Source organism: Ammospiza nelsoni, chromosome 1, assembly GCF_027579445.1.
Source record: "Ammospiza nelsoni isolate bAmmNel1 chromosome 1, bAmmNel1.pri, whole genome shotgun sequence".
Lineage (NCBI taxonomy): Eukaryota > Metazoa > Chordata > Aves > Passeriformes > Passerellidae > Ammospiza > Ammospiza nelsoni.
Window position 1 is genome coordinate 54,942,079 of NC_080633.1, and position 22,297 is coordinate 54,964,375.

The 22,297-nt window shown below is 39.4% G+C and overlaps 1 protein-coding gene across 1 annotated transcript in view; it reads left to right on the forward strand.

Annotated features, from left to right (window-relative positions):
• The first annotated feature begins 1,707 nt into the window (after positions 1-1,707).
• The window catches only part of VPS41 (VPS41 subunit of HOPS complex), a 109,216-nt gene continuing 88,626 nt past the window's right edge, over positions 1,708-22,297 (forward strand). The window contains exons 1-2 of the mRNA XM_059477746.1: positions 1,708-1,770; positions 5,516-5,554. Of these exons, the coding sequence (XP_059333729.1) occupies positions 1,750-1,770; positions 5,516-5,554 (60 nt within the window). The 5' untranslated portion in view covers positions 1,708-1,749. The remainder of the gene's footprint in view (positions 1,771-5,515; positions 5,555-22,297) is intronic.

Here is a 22,297-nt window from a genome sequence, read left to right on the forward strand (position 1 = left end):
AGCTTTCCTCAGCCAAAATTCTGGCAATTGGTTTCTAAAGGTATAGCAACGATATACATTATTTTCATAGCCAAGGTAATAGTCTCTTGCAATTAACTGTATGGCCTTAAGGTTTAGCAGTGTGGTATTATAAGATTTCTCTTTTATTGCCAAAGGTAAACTGCACTGCTCATTCTTAAATTCATGGCTTCGAACCCAAGGATGCATAACACTGTAGCTCCACTTTAGATTCTAAATAGCTCCAAAGGCAAAACCCAAACCATAAAAGTTCTGCCTATTGTTTCTTAGCTTCAATTATGTTTGTAACACATAAAGAAAGCCGCTTGCGTACAACAAAGCCAGTCAAGTCTTATTTTATGCTTTTAAAAATCAAGATGCAGCAGCTTCCAGAATTGTAGAAGACATTTAGGCTTCTGAAATCCTTCTCCTGACATTAGTGTGGGCCATTTCAATACTCATGATTAAGTAAAAAGTACAAAGAGGACCAAAGCTGCTACACGTAGGCTCTGATGGAAACCGGAGGATATAATGGCCACCGGAGCTGTGCTTGACAAGGCGCTACTGAGATGGATGATGTGATAAATAGGTATGATTCATGCTGATAAAAATTGAAACATTAATCAATATAGACACAGTAATTAATATTTGGGAATAATAAAATAGTTAAAAGTTGTAATACCAAAGAAGAGAGGGAGAGGAGGGGCTCCACCCCCACTCCCAGCAGATGTTCTCAAGGACCACAGGAAAGAAGCTGAAGATACAGTTGCTAAAAATGAGCAACTGGCCCTAGAAAATGCTAATTATAAGGGATTTATTGCTTTGATATGTAGATCTAGTGATATGTTAGTCTTGGCTTACATTGTACTGGCTTGATGCGCATGTGTAACCCAAAGGTGAATTAAAGGACACAGATGAAGACTACGAAATCTTCATCAGACGACCCCCAAAGACTTGTGCCACTAAATTGAGTGGCGGCGCATGCGTGGTAAAGGTGGTAATGAAGGCGGAGATAGAAGCATGACGAACCGAAAATAGGAGGAGATGGCATTGACACATGGCATAAAAGGGGGGAATCTTTACTTGGCAAACTTATACGTGATGTGGCAAGGGTCCAAGAGCCCTGCACTCCGTACCTCACGGTTATCTTTTGCTTATGCGCTATTATTGGAACCAAATTATCCCTTATTTTAATCAAATTATATTGTATCCAATTTTATATTTTTTATTTTAACGATTCAGTTAAAATTGCTACTACTTTTAATATTGTTTGGGGTTTTTTTATGATGGGATAATTGGGCAAACATAACAATGACAATTAAAGGGCCCGGACCGGGAGCACTGGCAGTGCTGCACACAACAGCGGCAGCAGGCAGGCTCTCAATGGCTCTTGGCTTCAGCTACACCCGAACCCTGATCAGGCGCCAGCTCATCAAGCACTGCGGTGGCTGCCTTCAGTCTCATCACAGCTGGGTGTACCATGGAGCTAGGAGATCATGCTGCTCTCCCTCAGAGAATCGATGGGTTTCAGCTTAAAAAAGCGTCTCGCAGCTAAGGAAGGTGGAGAGGAAACTTAGCTGGGCTGCGCCCTCCGTTTTGTACAGCATCGCCACCGCACTTCAACTGGGCTGAGGAACGAAAAAGAGCGGGGGGGAGGGAAGGAAACGCTTGCTTCCCGCCGAAACTACATTTCCCAGAGTGCCTCCGCCTCGCCGGCTTCCTGCCCTCCCATGACAGCTGCCTGGCTGCGCCATGGCGGAAGCCGGGGAGAAGGTAGAGACTGTCAATGCACTGTGGCCGCAGCGCCGAGGAGCGCGGCTCAGAGCGGGACGGCGGAAGCGCGGGACCGGGGCGGGGGCACCTGGGAGCGGAGGGGCGGAGGGACAGTGGGACAGTGGGACAGTGGGACAGTGCCTGTGCCAGGGGCAGAGGCCGGCAGCCAGCCCTGCGGGGTGCGGGGCCGTGGGAGGGAAGATGGAGGCAGCGGAGCCGGCGTCTGCCCGGGAGGGTGGGTTTAGAAGTGCGTCCGACGCCGCTGTGGAGCCAAGAGCTGTCTCTGCCGAGGGACAGAGAGACATGACCAAGTGCATTTCAACAAGGGAATTTTTTCTGAGAAAAAAACTTGAGGATTTTGGTGCTGTTTCCTTAATCGGGTGTTCTCCTAAAGCTCCCCGTCCCTAGATTGCTCTTTCCCAAGAAAAAATTAAAATAAAGGAAAAAGTGCAGTTCCTGGCCTTTTCAGGTACTTTCTAAATGCTTGTTTGCTGAGCCAGTATTTGAACAGACAGCTGAGCTGTGCAGTATTTGTCAGTCATAAATGCCCAAAAGTGAGAGAGTCTTGGAAATACTTCAAGGTAACTGGCCGTGAGAAAGTTAGAGCATCTGGTTTGCACCTTCCCTGCTGACAGTTTTGTTGGGAGGGCTTGGCTTCCTTGGGGGAGAATTTTTTCCCCCAAGACTGATGAGTTTTTAACTGTGACAGCCTTTGGAAGGATGAAACAAACTTGGACAAGTCTTCTCTAACAATACAGTAGATTAAACTAGCCTATGTTTTGCTCTCTTTGGATTGTGACAGGAGAGTTACTTTATTCATTTCAGTTTATTTCCTGTGGGTAGCATGCACACCTCTGTTGAAAGAGCTGTGTGTGTGTTGTGCGTGTGTTTCTGTAAAACTCAACTTTTGTATCTTTCAACTTCTGTCAGGTTTACATTATGAGCCTAAACACATAGTGGATTACATACAGTGTTTGTGAAACCAGGGGAAGGGAAAACCCTTTACCCATCATACTGGAGAGCCCAGTTAAGAATATTTTGAGAAGTTATGTTGGATCTTTTAAGTGAGAGATTATAATGGTGAGAGATTACTTCATATTTCTATGGTTTCCTGATCTGTGTTCCCTTACTTCATTCTGGGGCTACTTTAGCAACAGTGTTTGTCAGCTGCCTGAAGTGTACTGCTGATTTTCCCCTAGAGTCTGAGATTGCTAAAGACTGCTATTCCTACATGACTTTGGATTCTGGTTGTCTACAAATCCCTTTTTAGGGATTTCCTTTCCACAGTTACAAGGCTACTAAAAAGTGGAAGTGGAGGATAATGCTTTCAGTTCGTGCATTGGGAGGCAAGGCAAAGGAACCTAACAAAGCCCCAGGGCAATCATAACTACAGTTTACTGTTCAAGTTTGCCTAAACAAGTAGGAAAACCCAGGGAAAAAGCTTTTCATAGTAAGTTGCTACCAAAGTGAGTTTGTAGGTAAGTATCAATTCTAAGCACCTTCAGCTAAGTTCTTGTCAGAGAACAAATACAATATTTGCATTGCTTTCCTAAGCCAAAGCTCCCTTTGATTTTTTTCTATGTTATTTTTTTGCAGTAAAACATAAATGCCATGAAGCATTTACCTGTATTAGTATGCCATTTATGAAATGTAGTATCTGATATTGCAGTGCCTTGTGAATATAGTAGGGATACCAGGGTAGATGTCCTAAATAAAAATAGATAGATATTTTCTTAGTTCACATGGATTGATTATTGGAATCAATTTCTGGCGTGCCCTAATTTTATATGTCAATATCCTCTAGGGATGCCTTGCACATAACTTGTGGCTCAATTAAGTGGCTCAGGTGGGTGTGAGGACCAGCTGCTGTCTCAGTAAGTGAGCTTATAACTCCATCCTGCACGTGTGTTGGTCTGACAGCACGGTGTTAGATAGTGAATTCATCCTGAAAGTAAGTTTCTGTTCCTAGACAACAAAAACAATTGGAACCATGAGGGGCAGATGTAGTTGGTGTAGCTGCACTAGCAGAAATGTCACTTGCTGTAATTCCTTTGTTTGGGAGAGATTTTTTTTTCCCCCACTCTATGTGAATACCACAAAATACCACAACAATAGTGCTATTAATTTTGATTTATTAAGGATTTGAGTAGGTTGCTCTTGCTATTCAGAAGAGAAAATCATCATTTTTTATTAGCAATCTGATGATACTTTGTGTTGGACTTTGTGTGTTGTTCTAGCTCATCCAGTCAGCTGGCAATATTACACCACACTGTTGTAGTTCAGTTCTCACTTGGTTATTGTTAAGATGCACAAAGATTGCATGTAACAAAATTGTAATTTCCTGAAAAGTTACAGCAGCTTGTGATTGGAGACTGGGAGATCAACAGACAAGCAGTTGGGCTTGCAAAGTTCAACCTAAACTTCAAAGGATGCCAGGATTTTACTCCATCTTCCCTTGATTCCCATGTACTTTTTACTTGCAATTTCCCAATTCATGACACAAGTGTAGACTACACTGATAACCCTTCTATGGGATGTGTATTTTAGAGGTGAGTCTGTCTGTAGTGTGTAAAATGGACTAAATGGATGTCAGTGATTGTGGTAACACCTTGCATGAAGCTTCCAGTAGCCAGTAGGAGTGCTGCTTTGCTTCTGTCCCATCTGCTGTCATGGTCATGATGGGCATCAATGTGAGCCTCCACTAATGAAAAGGAAGCCTTTGCTTTTGGTGTACAGGTCAGAATCAGTGCATTATATAAACATAGAAAAGAAATAAATATGAGAAACAAAAATTTACACTGGTTGTCAGTGCATTAAATTTTCTCCCTTTTCCATTTTTCTCTAAGCTGTTGGTAAGGGTGTAATTTATTTTTTTTTGTCTGGTCTGGTGGAATTCTGTACCTATTAATCTTACTCTTCAAAGACTCCCTTCATCAGATTTGAAATGCTGCTTTCTCTCTTACTTGTTCTTTGTTTATATCATATTTTATTGTTAAAATGCTTACATTCACTGCTGGTGTATTAGTTGTAATCCTTTATTGCTATTGATAAAGATAAATACGTTAAGTAAATCTTAGTTTTGCTGACTTCTTTGAGGAGGCATTTCATCAGCAGATTTTCTCAGTGAGCAGATGAGAGATGAGCTGGAGTTGACTTAAAAAAATTTTTTTCCAGGGTAGAAAGAATCATCTTGCCAGAGAGATGTTTTAAAGGTACAGTTGTTTCGAAGGCAGGAGAAAGCCACATCTTGCATTAACATCACATGGGAAGGAGAAAGTCATTGAATGCTGGATTTCTATGGAAAATGGTTTGAAATTATTAAAGTTTAAAATAAGTCTATTAACAGCTAAATAGTTAAATAGCCGAGGGGGTTTGTGGATAACTTGAGAATGCTGTTCTGCCATGAAAGTCAAGATATGGGCAGTTTCTTTGCAAAATTTACTACTGCTTCTGGAAGAGGGGAGGATAATCTCAGGGACAGATTCTCAGATCCCCCAGTCACTCTCCCTTTTAGGGTAACTAACAGCAGAGTCCCTGCTGCTCCTGAGTCTCACTGAGACACTGAAATGAGAGTGCAAGCACAAATCCAGTATGAATGACAAGGATGGAAACTCTGAACTTTGAGTTGCTTCTGCTTTGTCTTTCATTTCTTAGTAAGGGTTTAAAAGTACTTCTTAAAGGGAAATACTGCTCTGTTATGTATATGCATAGCTATTTACACCTTTGTTTCTTGTGTCCTTTTCAGGAAACCAGGTCTTACGAGGAATCAACAGATGAATCTGAGGTAACCCTTCTTAACATGTTTCATACTCAGATTTGTCAGCATGGTCAGTGCTAGTTTTTTTTGTCAATATGGAGTGAAAAATACTATTTCAGTGGTTGTTTTTAGAAATTTGGCCAGTATTATGTACCAAGGATTGTTACTCTGATCTTAAATTATTAAAAAGAAGCTGTGAATTGCTATTAGAAGCTTCTTTATATTAAAAAAAACACATTCACCCCATTATTGTAAAATTATTTATGTTGAGAGATAAATTGAAGTGCATTTGCTTCTGTTTTGATAAAATGAAAATTTGTAAGTATAATTATATATGCAGTAATACTGCATCCAGGTAATTACTTTGTGGTTTTAATAGCTTCACAATCTCAACTTAATCATGTCCTGTAGACTCTCTATTCTTAAGATGATGTTTTGTCAACAATTGTCTCATTTTCTGGAGAGGTCTGCCTACACTGCTGTAGGTGATGGGAAAAGGGGGGCCTGCAGTGAAGAGAGGAAGGAAGCTGGAGAGAGTTAAGAGCTTGTCTCTGAGCAGTAATGTTATAAATAAAGCTCTCAGGAAGATTTTGTTTTTCACCAAGGGACAAATCTCCATGCTGGGTTTAAGCGCTAAGCAGACAGAAATCCTCATTTCTATGACAGCGGATAGTGCAGAGACTGTAGTGGTGGATTCTGAAAAAATCTTTTTGCAGTGGAAGGGGGCTTTGTTTCTTGTGAGATTTTTTTTTTTTTCTTTTTGCCATTGAGTGGTTGTCTTCAGTGGCACTGAATGGCAATACTGGTGAGAAGCAGAGGTTTTTGGCCCTTTAACATTGCTCTGTGGAACAGCTGCCCAGGCCAGACTTTTTTTTGTCCAGTGTGAAATGCCTTCATTCTGAATAGTGCTTTGTGATGTGGAGATAAACAATCACTGGGCAATGTGTCAGTAGAATAGTAATCCTCTCGAGGCTTGACATTCACAGGATAGTGAGCACAGATACTTACCTGCTGAGGTGCTTTTTTTATCTTAAAGCTTATTGCAATGAGAAAATGGCACTTTTACTGGCCTTTCAAGATTTCAGCTTTAGCAAATCATTATTTACAGCAGAATTAATCACAAATGGGTTGCCAGGTTGGTGGAGGTTTACTAATTTTTCCCTTAAGAAAAATAGGCATTATGCATCTTTCACAAAATTTAAAGTCCCAAAATTTCAACTAGACCTATGTTAAAGTTGACATCTATTCTTAATGTTAATTTCACATGCAGAGAGAAGTGAAAAGAAAATTTCTATATTGAGAATGCAGATATTGGGTCTAAAGAACAATTGTCATTCTAATGTCTATGAAAATGCTTTGCATTAGCCATCTTTAAGTCTAGTCTTTAGTACATTGATCATCAGTATGAGAAATGAGTCCTCACTTTTAAAAATTTCAAAGGTTTATTAAAAGCTTAACAAAATACAACAAATGAGTGAATAAGGAAGGACAGCATGCTTGGAGTAGGTGACCCAGCAGCCACAAGCTGGCCTACAGAATGGCCGCTCTGTGTTTTACACCCCGGGGGTTGCACTGGACAGCCCTGTCCCCTCTTAAAGCCTGTCAGTCAACTCTTCTTCGCCGTTTACTGGTGGAGATCACTTTCTTACAGCTTGGTTGGAGGTCAGGTGTTGCCATGCCGTGTCTCCTAGTGACAAGCCTGCCCCCCTCCCAAATGCCCCTGCGAGGGGCACAGGCATCTGCCCTCCTTCCACATGTCCCCATTACCAAGGCTGTCCCTTGGGAACAGGACCGGGAGGGACTATGGAGAGAACAGAGGACATCTAACCAACAAATCACAATAACAATACTATACATTGATAAAACTTCTCTTAACATGCACATAATAGTCATCTCTTTATTGTGAGAGCCAACTATCATGTTACCCATCTATAACAATCAGCAAATAGCTAATGGAATGAAACTGATTCGACTGTTTCTAAAGATTGTTCAGATAAAGCCAAAATGGTAAAAGCACAAAGTGTAAAAATGTTCTCAGTGCTTGCTTATATTACTTGAAGTATGGTCAGAGCTTAGATCAAACTGATGGCTTCACTCCTAACTCTTGTGATCATAAAACTGTAATTATTTCTTTTGAATGGCCTGTAGTTTGAATAATCAGGGATGTATTTTATGGTGGTGGTTCTAGAATCAGACTCTGATTCCTGCAGCCTGTGTTGTTTTAGCCACTAAAAATATATTTATGGCATGGACTTCATAGACATCTTACCATAGTACTAAAAATTTTTACATATACAGTTACTCTTGCAATAAAATTAATTTAAATTCTTTGTATGAATTTTGAATATTGTTGAATATTGTTACTAATTATTCCAGAGGGCACATGACACATATCCGACTTACATTATAGATGTGCTTTCTGTTAGGGAGAAATGCAATATTAAAATTTCCAATTTTGAGTAAATTATACCCCTAGATGTGTAAATAAGTATGGATTTTTTTTTTCTGATGTTTTTACCCTTCTGTGCCATTATTTTAGCAAAGGATCAAATATACATTAATTCTATCTCATGCAGGAACTCTCTTACTATCATTCCTTTAGCATCTTCTACCAAATAAGATTCTAGTGCTGTTTTGCTCCCTGCTTGGTTTATTTGGAAGGACAGGCTCTTTAACAATTGCCAGGATGCCCATTTGCACAGACTTGGTGGTAGAACTTGATAGTAAGCCTCAAATGTGGAAGTCTGCAAAAACTGATTGTCTTGAATGTATGTCATCTGAAAGCTCATCAATGTAAGTTTGGTTCCAGCAATGGCTGCACAGGAAATTGAGTTCCTAAGGCTGCCCTGGTGTAAAATACTTCTCAGATGTTTGAGTGTGTAAAATGCAAAGGTATCAATGAGCAGAGATAGTGCATTTGTTCAGATCTTTCTTTCAATATAGAAATAGCTGAAATTACTAGTAAAATTTGTAGAACTGGTAGCACTTGTAGAAGTGTTGTTACATTTCTTTCCTGGTAACTACAGTACAGTTGGCACTTTCCTGTCATGTTCTTATATCTGATTTGGGGTATTACATCCTTTTTCTTTTCCCGTAGTTGGACTACAATATATTATGCCAGGCTATGATGAGGAAGCTGTATATCTAATAGTCCTTTAATTCTTAGGGGAAAACCTCCTTCTTTTGTGAAGTAATTTTACTCAGTCTTGAAACACAGGTATTTTCTTTTTGTATGTTTGGCTTTAGACATTTGGTTTTGGTGTTTTTTGATGGGGTTTTGGGGTTTTTTGGGTTTTAAATTTTTTTTGAAGTATATTTGCATTACTTATCCCAACCTTGTCTAATCATCACATATGCAGCCAGATTTAAGGGTGGATCTGAGCAGGTTTGTTTGGCTGAAAAATCCTGGTTTCAATGTGGTTTCATTGGCTTACTTAATTTTGTTTTATAGCACCTGAAGCTATATGTTTGGACTGTCACATTTGATGAGATCTAAAAAGTAGATAGCAAAGTAATCAGGCTTTTGGCTATTTGGAAACTGTGGAGGGAAAAAATATCCATAAATTATGTACAGCCTGAATCTGAATTTATTTTCAAATTATTTTTCTTCCTTGCAATGCATCTGTTGCTGTAAAATCTTTTCTCAGTTGAGCTGTTTTCTGTCAGACAGATAGTTATGTTTTGCCAACTAATTAGCAAAGAATAAAAGACTTAAAATTTTCTCCTCCATTCTAATTTACTACAGGGATTATTAGCAGATTGTGCTGATCCATCATGTGACTTTTTTACAGGAAGCACCCTTTCAAGAACAAATGTCCCTGGAATTATAAATGCGTGCTATGTCCCAAGAAAAGATACTTGATTATGTAAGGCATAAGTCACTGTTTGTGGTTTTGTTTCTTTTTTTGATGCTGCACTACAGCAGAAATTTTTTTTTGCAATTGTTTGCTTATTAAACTACAAAAAAAAAGCCATGTGGGTGCAGATGTTCTGCCAAGAGGTATTAGAATAGTATTTTGTAAAGACAGTACACTGATATCTGTATTCTTGCGTTTTTGTCAGATACATCAATGTGTTAGTTATCAGTATTGCATATATTTTCATTCCAGCACTTCCATTTTTTATTTGTCCCCTTAACATTTTTTTGCTGTTTTGGTCACTGTTACCCTGGGAGAGGGACATGTTTGTTCATTTAGTTTCTTGATTAGTTATTTAAACACTATATTAATAAATTCTATGAGAGTTTGTAGAAAGAAAGGTATTGTAGAAATTCCTGGTGAATCCAGTGCTCCAACTATTTCTGGTGGTTTAGAAATATCCCTCTCTGATACACTTTTACCACTGAGACTAGTGGTGGTTTATTCTTTAGGGCTTTGAAAACAGATCAGAGCAGGAACACAGCTAGGAGAAAATGTAAGCCTTAAAAAAAGGCAACTAAAAAGCCTTGATATTTTCTTTCTCTTTTCAGTGCACTCCAAGTTTTAGTCTTGTAGATTGGGTCTGGATTAGGTCAAAGCAATTAAATCATTTCAAGTAAATAAAGCATCTGGTGAAAAAGGCTCCTTGTCATATTGTGTTTCCATCACAGCGTTCTCTTAACATGGGGTGTGGAGCACTGGGCTGGAAGAGGTAAGCTGTTCTGTGGATTGTAGCATTTGAAGGGGCATCAGCATTGCAAGAAAAATGGATGCTTGAAAAGTAGATGTGGCTACTGTACTTCAGTCTGAGTTGCCTTTTTTTGTCTACGGTTTGACCTTTTCCAAAGTAATTATTTTAATCATGCCACTTTTCCTTATTACTGAATAGTTGTACACAAGATTATTTTTTAAAATGTAAAACGGGAGAAAAATGCTCAAAAAATATATTCTGTTTCATATATTGGACATCTGAAGAGAGATTGCTTCTCTCTGTATGGCTTTAAATTAAATTGGCCTTTTGGGGAGAATGGAAGGAAAAGTTACATAAATTCCTAGTACTAAGTTCTCCTTATTGATGAGGAAATGTATCATGCAAATAATTTATCAGTTTGAATCAGTAGGGTGAACATAGTAAAATATTTATTGAAGTTTAAATGGAATCTTTTCCTGCATTAATTTGAAAAACAAGTTTGCAGTGACTAGTAACTAATATTATAATAAATATTATTGGAGGATTGGCTCGCAGGAAAGAAATGAATTATTGCAATATTCTTTTAAGATGTTCTGGTTTTGAATGAAAATTAAATACTTCATTTAATGAGCTATTAATATTAACCAGAAGTGCCTGTTCTATTTGTGTGTTGTGGAATACATAAAAAGTAAAAATGCTGCTGTGCTTACATACATTAAAAGCAATTGCAAAGCTACTGTGTTAGCAGAGTATGAAGACGTGGCTTTCCCAAAGCATTAAATGTATTTCACTGTATGGAATAACACTCCTGGCTGCAAAAAGAAAGTAATGGTGAAATTCAGCTCTTCCCCAGTGGTGGGTAGGTGAGCTTCAAAATCTGCTGTTCTCAAAACCGCACTGTCAGCATTTCCTATGCAGTAGATCACAAGGTGGCAACCGGGTTGCTTGAATAGTGTTCACAGGGGAAACAAATGTTTGCCCAAGTTCCTTACTCAGCAAAAGGACAATAAAAGTAGAAATCCATAGCTTCATTGATATTTGGACTGAGTTTGGATTTTTCTGTGCTGGAATTGGATTTGGACATGGAAGATGAAACAGCCTATCCTGTACTGCCTCTATAAAGCGCACTTGGTGTGGATGGATGTATCCTGTGTTTTTGAACACTGAAGTGGATTTGGAAGTTTCAAGTGTTCTTTTTCATGCACAAAACCATCAGCAAAATAAACTGAGGTAGTTCAAATGAAACCAAATTATATTATATTGACTTTCTACTACTATTTTTTTTAAACATGCCATTTTATGAGGATTTGTCATGGGCAAGTATGTCATCTCTGTGTTACTTACGCTTTGAAACTTGGCTGATGCCCAGCTCCTTCAAATCTGTAGGAGTAAATCTTCAATTGGTCTTGTGCAAAAATAGTCTAATATTCTGTATGTCACAACAGTTTTGTGAAGAAATAAAATGCTCCCTGTTTTGTCTTTCATCTGTGTCATTTCATACTGCAAATGCAGCCCATTTTGAGACATTCACAGGCAGCCATGTAATCTTAATTCCATGCTCCTGGTGTATATCTGCATTTTCCCAGAGTATTAAATAAATCCCTATGGAAAATGCATGGTGAGAACAGAAAGTTGCTGTGTGAAATTTTACCATCCTAATCCATATATACCAATTTTACAGCTAGGTACTGGAAAAGCGTTGGTGATTGCCTTATGAACAGTTGTAAAGGAATGAGATCAGAGGTTATTCATGTTTTTCACAGAACTACCATTACTGTATTTTAACCATAGAATTAGGGGAAAATATTTTTAGCAGCATAAGTCACAAAACATGCTGTCATAGTTTAGAAATTTCAGTCTTCGTGCCTTTTTTGTGTACCAATAGTTGCAGATTTCTTGTACAAGTTGAAAACTGTAATGGGTTTCTAGCTTTTATTCACTATTGCTCTATCTGCTTTTGAACCAGTGACTTCGGGATGAAATGCTCTTTGCTATTCTCATTCTTAAACCAGTTGTTTTTTTTTTTCTGCTTTGTTAAAATTTTCCTTTAGGAACAATTTTTTTTAATGAAAGTAATGGAGGAAAAGAGATTTGTGTTCTCTCAGTGAGCTTCCAGAGGGTCTGGTAAAGTGCTTAGGATTTAAATTCAGCACAGTAAATAAAGCAACAACTTGCACTAAAACCGTATTCCAGTTTTGGTATTGTCAAGCAGCCGGGTTAAAGGCCTTGGTCTGAGTTTTTCTTGGTATTCTGTTAATGTTAGAGATTTCATTGCATTGATAGAAATTGAGTTAGGATCCTAATTCTGAAAATAGCATAGATAGTCCCTTTATCACTGAGGTAGGAGCTGAAGTCTGGAAACCATATCCTAGGGATGGAGAAATGGTAATGATGAAGCTGCGCTTCATAACAGTTACACAGCCTGTTACAATAATTGTCCTTGTTTGTTCTGTGGCACTTGATTCTTCAGCAGAGGTGGATATATCATCCAAAATAGTGGGGGATGGAGTGCTTTCTTCTGTTTGGTTCTGGATTTTTTTTTCTTCTGAAAGAAGGCCAGGTAAGACCTAGAAATGGCCAATCAGGGAAGCTGTGTTTGCATCACTTTAGAACACAGAACATTTGTTTTTTCTTTTTAAAAAACAAATATGGGGACATCTACTTGAGGAGCTTTAATAAATGAGTTTGAGGTGTGTGATGGGTTGATGCTCGCCAAACGCCAGTGCACCTATGAAAATCATTTATTAATTTTTTTCTGCTATAGTTAAGCAGAGGGAGGGGAAAGAAAACTCAAGGGGTGAGATAAGGATTAGGAGAAAACACTTTAAGGGCAAAACAGGCTTAAAACTCTAAAAGGTATAAAGGAAGAAAAATTCGTTAACAGAATTAAAAGAGGATAATGAGAACTAAAATAAACTTTCAGAACACCTTTCCCCCCCATGCACTTCATGAATTACAGGGAAACTTGTATTATTGTCCTCACCATAGCTTTCAGAAGAATTTTAGCTCTGACACTTGGAGCACCTCCTCCTCTCCCTCCCTCCCTCTTTTTCACCTACCTTAGTGTTCTCATGCTTTTCTCATGTGTCTTCACTTTTCCCTTTTCTCTGACTCAGGAGAGAATTGGTGTTTGTCGGTGTGGTGGGTTTTAGCACTGGTTAAATACCAGTGCACTCACTAGAATATACTTACTTATTTCTTGTTCTGAGATAGGATTAGGAGGAAGGCAAAGTAGGCTCGAAACTTGGAAAGGGTATAAAGAAAACTTTATTAACAGTAATGGAAAGAAAGAATAATAAGAATCAGAATAAAACTTTTAGAACACTTCTCCTCCCCCCTACAATCTTTTGTTTCTCACTAACAACATACAGAAACAATTCAGTCAGTTTATCACTTCTAGAATAGTCTTTCTTTAGGTCACTTAGGGAGAGAAGTCCCTCTTGTTAATTTACGGAGACTTTTCTACAAGAAAACAGTTCTCTTGTGGCTTTTAATTTCCACAAATAGCCGTGCTGAAATCTGCAATCATGAAGTCCCTCCCATTTTTCACAGCCTTCCCAACAGCTAAGTTTATGGGCCATGTCAGCTTATGAGGTACTATTTTAAGGATGAGCTGTTCAAGAGAAAAGGTTCTCTTTATCTGTCTTTGAGATCATCTCTGAGAACAGAGATCTTCTTTCCCTGGGGCAGACATCTTCATCACTTTTTTTCTCTCTCTGTTCAAACTTCTTGTGGGATCACAGCTACTTCAACATTTGCTTACTTTAGCATAGAGGCTTTTGCTCATATCTACAATTTGAGCACTTAATCGCTCCATACTTGCAATGAGTTACAGGGAAAAAGAGTCTGATGGTTCAATTACATTCTTCTCTGTAGCTTTACAAGAGTATTTCAGCCTCAAGAGCAAGGCATTTTTTCATCCCTCCAATCTGGGACTTGACTCTTTCTTCACTGACCTTGGTGTCTTCATGTTGTTCTGCTATGTGTTCTCACTCTGTCCTTTTTTCTCACTTGAGGGAGGATTGAAGGTCTGCAAGTCTTACCTGTGCACTGAAAGAACTGGGGGCTTGCGTGGGGCCTGCAGATGGTCATGTGAGCCCAGCCAGGGTCGGTAGCTTGCGGCCAGAGCCATGGCTGGGCTGGGCTGGGCTGGGGGAGCGGCCAGAGCCGTGGCTAGGATGGGCTGGGCTGGGGGAGCGGCCAGAGCCATGGCTGAGCTGTGATGGGCTGGGGGAGCGGCCAGAGCCATGGCTGGGCTGGGATGGGCTGGGGGAGCGGCTGGGATCTCCGCAGCCAGGCCGAGGCTCAGCTGCAGCCCGCCAGGGGCCGATGGCCTCCCCTGCCCTCCCCCTGCCCAGCACCTGATGGGGCCTGGCCCCGTGGCAGAGCCCACCCAGCCCGGCCCAGCTGAGATGGAGGCCAGGCTGGCCTTGTTTCCTGCTCAAGCCAGAAGCAAAAGTAAACGTCTTGGGAGGTTTTGTCTTTAACATGTGTATTCACAGAGGCGCATTTAGCTTACTCAGTGGTTTAACAGATTGTCAGTTCTTAAAACTAATTACTGATTGGGTTTTTGTCAGACACGGAGGAAACTGCAAGCAGCTTTTCTTAGGAAACTGTTGAGGCACTTCTGTGAATGCCTCCAATGCAAAACCAGCACAGCGGGTTCATTTGTTCTCAAGTTCTACCAATTGAAACAGTTTTTGTAGAATTCTGCAGTGCTGAAAGGTTAATCTTGTCCAGCCTCTGCAGTCAGGAAATTGGTCACTGTGCCTCTCTCTCAGTTGGTGACATGGGCTCTGCCGGCACTGTGCAAGCCGTGGCGACTGCCAGCTCCACTCCGCGCCTTTTCCTCATTCAGGACACCAAAAAAAGAAAGGCTGCTGCCACTGCTTTTGTCTTTCTGTCTGCACCATGGCTGGTTAAAAGTGTCCAAGTAAATAAAGTCCATTACAAGCCATGTTGAGAGAGCTGCAGCCAGCCGGGGTGCAGCAGCCCCCTCTGGGAAAGGGGCCCTGTGATAGTGTTCACAGGGGTCTTAGGATGAGGGAAGAGACGAGGATCTGACTCCATGTTTCAGAAGGCTTGATTTATTATTTTATGATATATTAAAACTATACTAAAAGAATAGAAGAAAGGATTTCATCAGAAGGCTAGCTAAGAATAGAATAGGAAGGAATGATATCAAAGGCTTGTGGCTCGGGCTCTCTGTCCGAGCCAGCTCACTGTGATTCGCCATTAATTAGAAACAACCAACATGGGCCAATCACAGATCCACCTGTTGCATTCCACAGCAGCAGATAACCATTGTTTACATTTTGTTCCTGATGCCTCTCAGCTTCTCAGGAGGAAAAATCCTAAGGAAAGGATTTTTCATAAAAGATGTCTGTGACAGGGCCCCAGCTGGCCCCCTACTCAATTGTACAGAGCAGAGAGCAAGAGAGCTTCCTGCATTTTCTTCATTCTTGAATGTGTTATTATAGAGGCATTTCCAGCCTTTCTAATCAGCTTAGCAGAGTGCCAGTTTTCCAAGCTAGCCAATGATTGGTTTTGCCAGGCTTGGAGGAAGCCACTAACAGCTCCTCACGGAGAATCACTTCCACGGCTGACTTTTTCCCTCTTCACCAAAAATCAGTTATTGCAAAATCAGGTGCTATCTTTTTAAGGACCAAATTAAATTCTAAATTATACTTCATGTATTTCTTGATTGTAAAGAGTAACAATCTTCTAGAGGTTTTGCAACAATGAAAATTAAAAAAAAATATTTGTTGTGAATTTCCAGCTATGTTTTCAGAATTAATGATTATTTAAATTATTTCTAGACTATAACATGGGTTCCAGTTGGTGTGAGAAGAAACAGGATTTGGGCTAGGGTTTTTTCCTGACTTCCATGTCAGAATGGCAGGCAACAGGTTGTCTTGTGTGCAGTTTCTTTCAAAAGTGGCAGCATCAGAGGCAAACACCAAAGAAGCCTGACATTACAATGGAAGAACTTTGAGTAAATAGCTGTCTCCTGTACAATGATAGTGTTACATCCTCATTGCTCACCTCAGTAATTTGCATCTTTTGACAATTTTGACTTCGAAAACTTTCCAAAGAAAAACCTTTATCCTACCTCTATTCTGACCAGAATTGGTCATCATCTTCAAATAGATTTTTCCCAGTGATGCTGAGGAAATACAAGACTCTACTGGTATGCACACATAATGCAGTTAATAGTGGGTCAGATTACTTGAAGTTGAACATGTTTGCTTTAAAGGTAGAAGGAAGTGGACAAATGTCCAGAAATATTCCTGGGTTCCTTCTGATAATACACCAATTTAATGTGTAGAGTTCAGAACTTCTACTCCTCATCTTTAAAGTACAAGTTATATTCTGATGCTGCAGTCATAAGGCAATAGTAGGATTTATAAAGACCAACTGTTTTGTGACTGTGAAATAGGAATATAACGAGGAAGAGGGGGAGAAAGCAAATTTACCTCATCACAGGTGTAATCCAGTTGTTATTGTACTTAACGGTGTGAGCAGGGTAAGCATTTAGTAGGTAAAGATTAGGAGTTTTTCTTCATCCTCGTGTTCTTAAAAAAAGAAACAAAATAACCTATTAATTGGTTTTACCAGATAGTGCAGGGACTTTGGCATGGTCAGGGGCGGAAGTCAAAGGGATCTCTCAACTGTGTTGTGACATGATGATGTCATTTCCTTAAATTCATCAACAGATGTTAGCAATTTGTTACAATTTGCTGCTTAATATTTTCTACTTTTATTAGCCCTCCTGCATGTGTTAAGTCATGTGTTGCTCCCATGTGATATTTTCACTTGCAGCAGGTTTTTTTCCTAGATATTTTTATTCATTTGCCATATTCCTTTGGATTGCAAATGAGCAGTGTGTTCATTTGCATATGTCAATCTCGAATTAGTAAATAAAATTCCTTTATTCCTTCCATGTATTATAAGAACGTCTGTGTTTTTAATATATGGAAAGAGGTCGTGGAAATACAGGATGGCAATTGTCTGCATTGCCAAATCCATTTGCTCAGTGGTCAGTCTTGATCTCTGTCCTCTGAATGTCTCTGAGCTCTGTGGATCTGCTGCTGTGATGGGAGCTGTGGCCTGCCTTTTGCAAGAACCACCTGTAGTATATTTGGTGAGCTGTTCATGCTGGATTCTGGTGTCCTGTGAACAGCTGTTTTATGTCAGGCTATAAGCAGTCATTAAAAACCCTGTATTGGGAAGCTGTGTCATGAGGGTTGCCTGGCTGGAAGTGAGCTTCTGACTGAGGACGTGGTAGTTTTGGAGAGGAAGAAGATGGGGTTCTTGGCAGGCACACTGAAAAGTGTTGAAATTGGACTTGTAGTTTAGGCTGAGAGGGCTTGGTAAAGTGTTTGAGGGAAGTTAGGGTATCAGCAAAGATCCATCTGAGGATTACAAGGGGATGGAGCAGAGGAGAGTTGTAAGAGGGGGCTTGGGGAAGACTTGTGAGCCTTCAAGACTCTGCAGTCTTAAAAGTGGAGTTTAAGTGTTAGAGTGGGAGCCAGGCCCTTTATGTTTTTTGTATAATTGGATTATAGGCGGTTGGATTGACTGGTACTGTGAAGGCAGTCCTTCAGTCCTTTAACCTTCATAATATTGTGGTGGGGCAGAGTCACTATTTTCCTTTTTCATTTGTGTCCCAAAACTGAGAGTAACCCTGTCAGCAGACCCCATCCTACAGAGCTGTAATGGAGAGTTGCTCTGCCTGCATCTTGCCTTGTTGTCCAAATCAGCAAAGTTGAAGAATTTGCTCATTGTCCTAGCTGACCAAGGGTGTCTAAACTGAATCATTATTTCCAGGGTGAAGAAACTGTATGGTTTGTCAATTACTGTCACTAGATACAAGAAAAGTATGGCAAGTCTTAGTTTTTTTAGCATACAGCTACTAGAAAATGTTTTGGTGTGAAATATGATAAAGAAGGAAGTGAAAAATTATGCACATGGATATTCACGGGGTGATATTGAGAATATAGAGGCTTCTGTCTGATTGTCTGGATTACCAGATGGTCTGAGCCACATTTAGCCTGAATATAATGTGGGTAGAGAAAACTAGAGATGACACATAAGTGAACCTGCTTGTCTGAGGGACTTAGTGTTAGATATTTTCCCTGTAGATTTTGGGGAGTGGGATTCAGCAAATGTAAAATCAGATTAATCTGTAAATCCCTATCTCTTTACCTTGAATGAATGGAGATTAGTTGGGTCCTAGCAAAGGTCTGAGGCTGAAAATAGTCACAATTTCTTTATTGGGCCAAAGGAGGCATTATGACCCATTTGGTGCAGCTCCCAGATATAGAAATGCTGTGAAGGTTTAAATAAAAAGCTTTATCTATATATTTTGTTGGGTAGTACTTGTCTTGTCATGGAAATCTTGTGGCAGTTAACCTTAAGTTTGTAAGGTTCTTGTTGGGCTCCCTTGTCCAAAGTAAGGTTTGCACAGCCATCCTGGGTGCAATCCTGCCCTTCCCAGCCATTCTGGTGATGAAAAGGGTTTGCAGAGAGCCAGGGGGTCAGATGTTGGTGTAAAACCTCACTGATGATGTTCCTTTCATAGCAGTCTGGTTAGAAGTCATCCATTCTACTTCTCAGCCACACACCAGACACTTGGCTAAGTACTCTTTGCGCCCATGTCAAATAGCGCATTTACAGATGAAAGACCATTTCCAGCCAACCTCACAGGCCCTCAAAACTAAAGCTGAGACAATCAGTCAATGCCCTGATTAAGACATAATTTCTATTAAAAAAATTAGGATTTGGAGGTGGTTATACCTTGGATCAAGTCAAGATGTCAAAACCAAGGAAAGTAATAAATTATGTTGGCAACTGTGTTCTGCTGGGTATTTTGCTGCTCTTTGAGCTTCTGCACATATCCAAGAGAAATAAGGAACTATCCCTGGAGACTTCATTTTGGCGTTTGAGGTCTTTTTATGTTGGTTTCTATTTCTTTTTATATTTGTCATTGAATTTCTGTGAGAAGTGGAGATGCCCCCAGTGGAGCACTAAGGAGGTGTTCATTTTTGTATAACTTAAAATACTTTTTGTATTCATTTTTGCATAACTTAAAATGTTCTATGAGGTTTTATTTTAATTCAAAAATAATTTGAGTTGTTTTCTTTGGTTCTACTGGAGATTTTCATATAGTGTGTAAAATAGTAATTCTGGAGCTCTAATTAGCTGGTTTAATTTTTTTCTTCTGTGTGATAGTGATGACTATTTAAATAAATAAAGTGCTGATATGGTTTCTCAAGGCCTGACCTGTATTAAATGTCAAGAAACGTTACTCCCACAAATTTCCAAGTAGTAGTCTCTTCTCACCTTTTTGCAGTAGTATTGGGGTTGCACTTTCTGCAGCAGAGTGAGGTTTTTTGTTTGGTTTTGTTTTGTTTTGTTTTTTTTTTTAATAAGACTTTATAATGTGTCCTAAACATTAAATGTTCAGACACACGGAGGCAGAGCATTTAAATGACCCAGAAAGCTAGAGGGTGTTGCAATTTAGGAATAGTACTCCTTGCTTTAGTGCTCTCACTGAGACTCTTACAAACCACATGCTTCTTGCTTGCTCCCCTCCTCCCCTTCCCCTGGGGTGGGCTGGAGAGTAGGGGACACAAAAGGGAAAGATGATGGGTTGAGATAGGAACAGTTTCCTGGAAACAACAATGAGATAAGAAAATGAACAGTAACAGCACAGTGCTAATAACTAAAGTGTACAAAAGAGAGAGAGTGATTCACATGTGAAAATACTCACACCTGCTGCTCTGGGTTGGAACCAGCGTTACCCAACCCATCCTCTGATCAACCAGAAGGAACCCTTTCTCCTCAGAGAAGGGGTTCCTTCTCCTCAGTGTGAGTCCTCTCCACACTTGGCAATGGCATAAGTGGTGTAGGATAGCCTCTCTGTCCTAGCCATGCCTCCCCTGGTTACTGCAAAAATGAACTCTGTCCTGGCCAGGAAGAAATTAAGTAATTCACCATTTTTCTTATAATCTCTGAAATCAATGGAAACTTGAAAGAAAGCATGTAAAAGAAGAAAATTAACTGTAGAGTTTTTGTTTATCTTGTCTTTTTTTCTTTTTCAGACATAGCCTTTTAAGAAGGCCTATGACACTAGGTCTTTGTTGGAGTAGGGTGTAAGTGTGTCCTTTTTGAAGTTGCTTCAGTGATTTCAGCTGTCTTTGTATTGGAGTTTCAATGCTTTGCAGGATCAAAACTTGCAGGCATAAACAAGGCTGGAATGGACATTTAGAGTGATAGCAATTTTATCTGAGACCGGACAGAAGATGTGCAGCAAAGGGGAAGGACACTTGCCTTATAATGTATGCAATGTTTATTTCCATAAAGGCTTTGAAAAACTTTGAGGGCAAATTGTGTGGTAAGGATGACACTTTGGCTATCAGTACTTGTAACATAATTTGAGTGTCTGTAATCAATAGAACAATGTTCGTGTGACAGTCTGTCCTGTAGGCAGATCCTCTGCTCCAGGAGCAAATGTGGGCTAATGAAATAACTCTGGGAACTGCCCACAGGTTCCTTCTGGAAATTTTCTTCACAGGGACTGATTTCAGATTTTTTTTCTTTTTTCCTACTCATGGTTCCAGCAGAGCAGTTCCTGTCGGCAAAGCTAGGAAATATGGGGCCGAATATCTGAAGAAGGTTGTGAACCTGAGTTCGGAAAGGCTGGCGAGAGTCCCTTGCAGTGGTAGTGGCCTGTTGAGAGAGCTTGTTGCACATGTGTAGCTTTTGTTAGTTTTGTAAATCCGTTCCAGAAGAAGAGTTGATATTCCATAGGTACTGGGTGAATGAGAAGGAATTTGTTTTCGGTTCAGGAGTGTTCAGCAATGACAACTGGAAGAGCTCTCAGTATGAAGGAGTTTGTATTAGTCTTAGGGATACTAATCAGAGTATTTAATTCAGTTGGAAATGTGCTTTCAGTGAGAAATGTTTATGGATGCCTGTTCTTTACAGCATATTTTAGCGATATGCCCGCTAGCCTTAGCTTTAAAAGGCAAGTGAAAAATCAAATGGAGTATGAGTTTCAAGTTAGCATTCCTGTTGTTGAAAAATGCTCATTATTTATTTTATCACATCACCTTCCTCCTGACAGCTCTGTGGGTCTCCTTGCCTTTCAGAATTTAAGGCTGCCATGTGTGCTTTACAAAATTGCTTTACACATTTTGTGCAGTAAATATTTATTTTTCTCTTAAAACATTTGTCAAGAATATAAAAATTTAGTATTGTTATTTCAGATAATTTTAGGCGTTAAATATTGAAGTAGTATTAAGTGTTGGTACGAAAAGCAGTGTTACAAAATTTATTTTCAAATTTTTAGAATCCTCTAGGAGGGTTTAATTAAAAGTGTCATACAGTTAGTAAAAATACGTGTAAATTCAGCAATTGAGTTTTAAATTATTTTTTCCCTTAAAAAAGGAAAGCTGTGAGTTCTCTTGTATGGGGTAAATTTCACTCTGTTTGTATCTTAGCTTTACTGCAAGTCAGGACTTGTACTATTCCTCTAGGTTGTCATAGAAACACAGCTAACTGACATCTCAACTCAGGCTGCTCATGGTTTAATTTGTGGGTTTTCAAGATTATTAAAATTTAACAAAAATTATTGATTTGCTTTTATTAACATCGGCTTGTGTTTACTTTAGAAGTTCAAACTGCATAAAAGCTTTTCCTAGTAGAAAAATACCTTTAAAATTATTAAACCCTGATACTCTAAATAAGAGATCATCAAATTCATTTAATATATCAGTGTCTGAAGCAGTAATCTTGAATTTTTGAAAATCACCTTTTTATTTCATATTGTTTACAGCAAAGTGCTCCAACCTCATTTCAATTCACCTTTTAGCTTGACTTTTATTTAACATACAAGATACCTGTCAAGAAAGCGTGAAATAGGTACATCATCATGCCTAATATTTGGAGTTTTCATTTTATTAACTTACTTTGAAGCCATGGCAGAATGCTGGCAGAATGCTTTGGTGCACTGACTTTTGAAAGTATATATTTTTTGTATATGCATGTGCAGAAAAAATTACTTAGTTTTCACTCATAAATAAGACAGGTAAAACTTATTTAGAGTAACTTTATTTAATGGTCCATGGATGAATGATTTTATGCAAACTACTCCAG